Genomic DNA, 6,120 nt, shown 5'->3' on the forward strand with positions numbered 1-6,120 from the left:
CTTGTGAAACCGCCTGGGGCACCCCAAACTAATCTTGCCCAAAAAAAAAAAACCAACAATCTTGCCTTATGCAAAACACATGCAAAAAACAAGTCTGCACGAGTGCATGTGGGCCTACCTCCTAGTATATCGGACGCAAAAGAGAAAGCAAAAAGGAAACGATTTGTAAGAGGGAGTTGGGCTCCTAAAAGGCAGATTTTTGTGCCATATTAATGGCAATTTAAACCACAATTTAGATTATTTAAAAAAAAACACATGGAAATTCACTAAAGTGTGGGACTCCTTGCTAACAAAAGAGAGCATTGGATTGTATTAGGAGATGTTGATTGCCCTTGAAAAAAAATTGTGTTGACACTCTCACAAAAGGAGAGAACCAGCTCGGCTGTTGAGACAATTCATCCTCTACCACCCCAGCGTGGAGAGTGATACGAGTGCAGCAAGACTGGAGTTCTAAGTATTTTGTGTAGAGTGATACGAGCGATTTCAATCTAAACGAACAGCAAGTCTGAAGGTTAAGTATTTTATTCCAATTCTAGAGGTCGAGTATTTTTCACTCTGAGATAATAGTCTCATTCGCCCCCGAGTCCTCGGGTGGGGCGATATATATATATTTACATTCCGGATGACTGATATTTGGAACAAGTACAGAAAGTGTTTCTGCCATGGTGAACCCTGGGCATTGAATCAGTAGCAGAAATGAAGTGACTCAAGCACCTCTGAAGGAATTTCTTTGACTGCTACCTCTCTTACCTTTGCACTGTTGAGTGTACTACGAGAGTATGCCTGCACTGGGGTGGGACCCAACACTGCTATTTTCCTTGGTAGCACCTTGATGGTTTCTATCTGGACTCTTCCAAGAGGGAACACAGTTATGATTTCCTAATTGCACTGTTGCCAAAAAACAGCTCAGCATAGAGTAGTTCATTCCATATGTCTGGTAATCCCGGGAGACACCAATGCAAGCAGTCCTGCCCAGTTTGGTTGGGCCGGTACTTGGAGATATGGGCTTCATCTCTGTATTGGGAAAGGTACGTCACATTAAGCAAATGCACCCTTGTGCCCAGAACTGCACTTTCTGCCACAGGATCCCCCACCATCCGACCTGTAATGTTTCTCCTTTCAACAGGAACCAAATCGTTGTCACATCTGCCACCCGTATCCCATTCCCCATCAAAGAAGTGCCTTGGAGACAGTGTTCGCATGAAGATTTCTGCCCTTGTATGGTTTCTCACTATCTGTTCATCCAACCAGGTGATGACTTTGTGAACGGTAAAATTGTGAGCCGCACTCATGTCCCTGTACATGTTATCTGTATTCTTCTGTCCATTCACATGCATCACCCATCTATTGAGAGCCATCTTGCCCTTGTTCCAGTGATGCCCAGTGTTCAAGATCAGGACATCCATTTTTCCAAGGTATTTCTGTATGAATGTAGCAGGACGGTCCAGATGCATTGCAAATTCTGTATCAGGATCACTCTTATTGAGGGGGGTGATCTCACACAGGCTTGCAGACCAATAGTAGATAATGGTAGTGTTTGTTTCCTTGAACATTTGTGCTGTTCCATCTGCTCTAAGGGCTCCAGGCGGTTTCACTAGGCCATACAAGTGGCTGACATCTTCAACTAAGGCATCATCCTTCCCACCTGTGAGCATGCACATCAAGGACTGATACTGCTGCCTCCCTATAGAATCTCCCACGAAAGCCAGGACCTTGTTCTGCATCCTGCAAAACACAAACAAGATGTAGTCTGTCAGAAATTAAGTTGACAGGATAGAGCGAAACTGACAACTTTTATTTCCTTCCTGTCTGTCACCTTAATCAGTTTGTCTTATCTTAACAACCCCACACTTCGTATCTTGGCTCTAACTGAGCCGTAAGCACAGTTATATATGACAACGAAACACTTTCAGAACAAATACACTGACAGCGTCTGTCTGCAGTCACATCAACTCAAAAATGTTCCCAGGTATCAAGAAATTAATTATGAATACTGGTCAGATTGTGTAAAAAGACCATAGTTGAAGGCTTGATAGCTGGCTATATGCAGGGTACAAACTACGGTTCACTCTTGCCACATAGAGTTTCAATACATCCAAAAATCATTTATGTAGTTTATCTAGATGTTAAATCTTCACTATCATCAACAAAATTTTGGTATTTCCAAATAAAGGTAAAACATTATACCTCGAAAGGAAATCATGGGCATTCAATACAGGCAGATGACATCCATCAGGTTGCCACCTGTAGTTTTCATAGTCAAAGTTGGGGCGGTCTGGCATCAGTCTGCAGGCCCACATTCCAGAAAGCCATTTCTTGCAGGTATCTCCAGAGTAAAGAGGCTTATTTTCATCCTTAACCCATTTGCCTACCGAATAATCACAGCCTGATGAGTATTCCAAAACAATAGTTAGAACCTATGAAGACTAGTAAGTCTTTTTCTGCAAAATTTAAGACTTGACCCTTGATCCCAGACGTGCAATGAAAGGATAAAACTCATGTATTACAAAAAAGGTTCGCCTTCACACAAAAATGGCACTTAATTATTTGAAATGTGAGACGTTGATATAGTCAACCTCATCACTGGGAAGCTTCTGTATGGACATTCAGTGACAAACAAAGATGAATTACTATGAAAGCAAAGCAAAAACTTAGTAATGAATGAATCAGAAACAATAACAAAATATTGCTCACAATATCACTAGTAGTAAGAGGCGACTTGAAAACGTTTGCATCAGAGAATTTACATTCCTGCACTAGTTTTCTTTTCCAGGTCCATCACGAAATATAAAGTATATGAGGAATGAAATAATTAAACAATAGCCCCCAAAATTCATGTGCCTATTTTGTTGTATAGGAGTACCTATTTTTTCTTTAGTTCATTTTTAAAACCAGCAACTTCATGCAAATAAATATATTTCCATGGATCCAGGGAACATATCCAGACTCATCCGATACTGTGAATTTGACCTCATGATTGTCACCCAGACAGCTGAAAAGCATTAACTCCATGCTGCAATGGCATGCCCACCAATGTCATCAGAGCCTAACGGTGGGTGTACTGGAGCTAGGAGTAGGCTATTTAGGTAGATCTACGAGTATATCGACCGATGAAGCGTCGAGCACTCTCCTAGATGTACAATGAAATGCACTATTGTACAATGTAGTTGTCCTACTCTCTATAGAGACCTGGCGACAAAAAAGATAAATCTGCCCCTATTATAAGACACACCGGAACGTTTCTCCTACATGATGGCTTAAAATATGGGCCATGAAAAACATGCTCACCTGGTGATGCAACTAATGCATAGCAAAAGGAAGCAGGCTGCAACTCCGCCACAGTCGTGGTTACCTTAATGTCACAAAAACATATTTAAAATGTAGAGATAATAATGCCAAAAAAATCGTCTAATCGTAAACAACATTCTTATCAACATCTTAATCATCAACATAAAAAATGGGGGGTGCTAGGATTACCAAGGTTGGGGGCTCTTCAACCAGTTTTTCATGAAAGGAAATAATTTGTCTGAAAATAAAACGCACCCGCGAGATAAACTGCGGTAGAAACAGCAACAATGGAGGTCTCATGGCAGGTATTGAAGGCGAAGAACAAGATAAAGATGACTGACTCTTTCTGGGTACGTCAATGTGTATGTAGCAGACTGAATCGAGGAAAAGACTATCGCTGGAATTGCAGCCCTTACTATCTCATTCATGCGCAAAAAATGTCATGACTCCCACAAGCAAAGACAAACACATATCGTATTTCGCAAATGCAGGCGTTCTGCGATAGAGGACAGGGCACCTGCAGTCGTAAAAATATCTTTCAAGCCTGCGTAAAAATATCTTTCAAGCCTGTTTCGCCTGTGCACTAGTCGACGACACGTAATGAAGTCAGTCTGAATCTCATTATTCACGCGGCTTGTACTTGCTATGGGGGAAAGCTCACTCTGCACGATTACTTAACTGCTTCTGCTCTCAGTTCCTCCCCTGCGTCACACGTATATGACGCATGTCCTGCGCGACTCTCGCAGATCTTACTAAATTTCCATTGACTAGGTAGGTTATCATTATTCCTCCCCAAACCCAGCTACAACCCCTCGGATGACGGCATTGATCACTCGAACGGTGAGCATCGCCCACATCATTATGCGGTGAAATTCGGAAATCCGACAACGAGACATATTCCCATTTTTCGACATTGCAGGCTGAAATACACAGGCTGAATTTATCCAGTAAAGGCCGCGAAAGGCTGAAGCTTGAGATTTCCATTCGGGGAGATCTCCCCAAGCTTCGTTCCCGAACGTTTAATTGATTGTGAATGTAGGATTTGAGATCGACAGAACACAGAACGTATAATTTGAAAGACGTGGATACAGGCGCTTGGACGAGAAGGAAGAGCATAGCTGCACTATCTCCCATGGTTTTCAGCTTGATAACAGAACCTTTGTTTGTCAGCGTAAGCGTATCATATACCAGAAAAGCGTCATCTTGGGATCGACAAACAAGTCAGTGTACATGTTCCATATCTTCCAGCTTCCGAAAACGAGCAGTATAGGGGGACTGTAAACTCACTCTGTTTGATTAATGGTTCGTGGTATAAGCGGTACGATCTCTTCTTTGCACAGAACAACCCCAAACCGTCAGTCGATACGAGGGCCGCTGTGATAGTAAAAGCCATGACCAAAATAACCAGCAGCAGACGCTTCATTCCTTTGTGGTACGAGGCTGCTGGAGTGAGAAGCCGCTCTGCATCCACCTTGCCGTTCCATTCTTTCATGACGAAAAGTCGTTCGAAGTCGTTACAGAGGAAGAAGTTATTCAACTGCAGATAACAGCCCGAATTGGCCACCGACGAATCGACGCATCAAAGCTTCAGGCTGAAGATCGGTCGCCAAGCGCCCTCAAGAAGAATTTTGTTAACGGCCGAAGCTTTGCCCAGCCTGAGAAGTTGCCTTGGTCTGCGCGAATTCTTTAGTTGCTTCTCAGAGGTTTAAAGCAACACTCGAGAAGAGGGCAAGAGCGCATTGGTATGTGTGCGTCGATCTGGGACAGAGAAACGCATCATTACACCAGTTTCACTGGTATCGTACCTACCCACGCGGTGGGATGATCATATGATTCAGATTCAGGTTTGAGAGAGGCGATGATCCGCGGCTGTCAACAGCACAGACTAATGACAAGGACACAGGCGGCCCGCGAGGCTCCCACTGTTGGGCACGTTTAGAGTCACGAATCGGGACCTTTTCAACGGATGCGTGGGTGGAAATGTTGTGGAGAGGAGGAAGATTCGAGCGTGATGGAGCAGGAAGCAGCGAAGGTGGAAGGTAGCTGATGAGGGTCGACGCGTGAAAGAGGACGGATTGAAGGCGAGGCACGTGGCGAGTGTGATTGAGCAAAGAAATGGTCGGGAAGATTTTTTCAAGGTGATGATAATCGTGGAGTGCCGTAAAGCATTTGAAGGAGTCGGCGTGAAGAGCAAAGAGACAGAAGGCGAGGGAATGAAGGAAGGAAGCTCAGAAGAAAAAAACGACTGATGGGAAATGAAGAAGAAGAAGAAGAAGAAGAAGAAGAAGAAGGAAGCAAAGCAGAAGAACGAAGCAAGATTTAAAAGCAAGGAGATGGTGTGTGGAAGAGAAGATGCAACATGGTTTTTTTTGAACACAGGATATAATAGTAACTTTTATATCAGCAATGGTGAACAGTTGAAAAATGAAAGGTGGTGGAGAAAAAGAGCTTATTTTTTTTATAACCATGGTTTTCTCCTCCTACTATTTTCCTTACCCATTTTTTTAACCCTCTCCAAGACACGGCCTTACCTCCCCCATATAACCTCTTCTCTCTCTCTCTCTCTCTCCCATATAACCTCTTCTCTCTCTCTCTCTCTCCCATATAACCTCTTCTCTCTCTCTCTCTCTCTCTCTCTCTCTCTCTCTCTCTTGCTTCGTGCTCTCACGTCCCATTTTACTTGTGGCACGGTGCAACATTAAAATTTGGAGGGGTGGGGGGAGAGAACTCAGCAAGCATTTTTATTTTCCCAACATCGTCTTCTCCACACACATCTCTCTTGCATAGCCTCCTTTATCGACCATTTCTCTCCCTCTTCTTTTTCTTTTTCTT

General features: G+C 43.3%; 1 protein-coding gene across 1 annotated transcript; it reads right to left on the reverse strand.

The window, feature by feature from the left end:
• Nucleotides 1–312: 312 nt before the first annotated feature.
• LOC147884856 (protein trichome birefringence-like 14) lies at nt 313–5,423 on the reverse strand. Its single transcript, XM_087397176.1, has 3 exons — nt 4,576–5,423; nt 2,188–2,386; nt 313–1,725 (listed from the first exon to the last, which is right to left on the reverse strand). The coding sequence occupies exons 1-3, from the start codon at nt 4,778–4,780 to the stop codon at nt 870–872; spliced, it is 1,260 nt and encodes a 419-aa protein (XP_087253302.1). The 5' UTR covers nt 4,781–5,423; the 3' UTR covers nt 313–869.
• Between the last annotated feature and the right edge of the window lie 697 nt (nt 5,424–6,120).

Source organism: Dipteris shenzhenensis, chromosome 26, assembly GCF_047967505.1.
Source record: "Dipteris shenzhenensis isolate YYH24624 ecotype China chromosome 26, Dip_SZ_1.0, whole genome shotgun sequence".
Lineage (NCBI taxonomy): Eukaryota > Viridiplantae > Streptophyta > Polypodiopsida > Gleicheniales > Dipteridaceae > Dipteris > Dipteris shenzhenensis.

Excerpts from the sequence above, each read along its gene's own strand:
- LOC147884856 (XM_087397176.1), bottom strand. The coding sequence starts at position 4,780 with ATGAAAGAATGGAACGGCAAGGTGGATGCAGAGCGGCTTCTCACTCCA. Across the intron at positions 2,387-4,575 it reads CGAACCATTAATCAAACAGA|GCTGTGATTATTCGGTAGGC; the intron begins GTGAGTTTACAG and ends AATACTCATCAG. Across the intron at positions 1,726-2,187 it reads GCCCATGATTTCCTTTCGAG|GATGCAGAACAAGGTCCTGG; the intron begins GTATAATGTTTT and ends TGTGTTTTGCAG.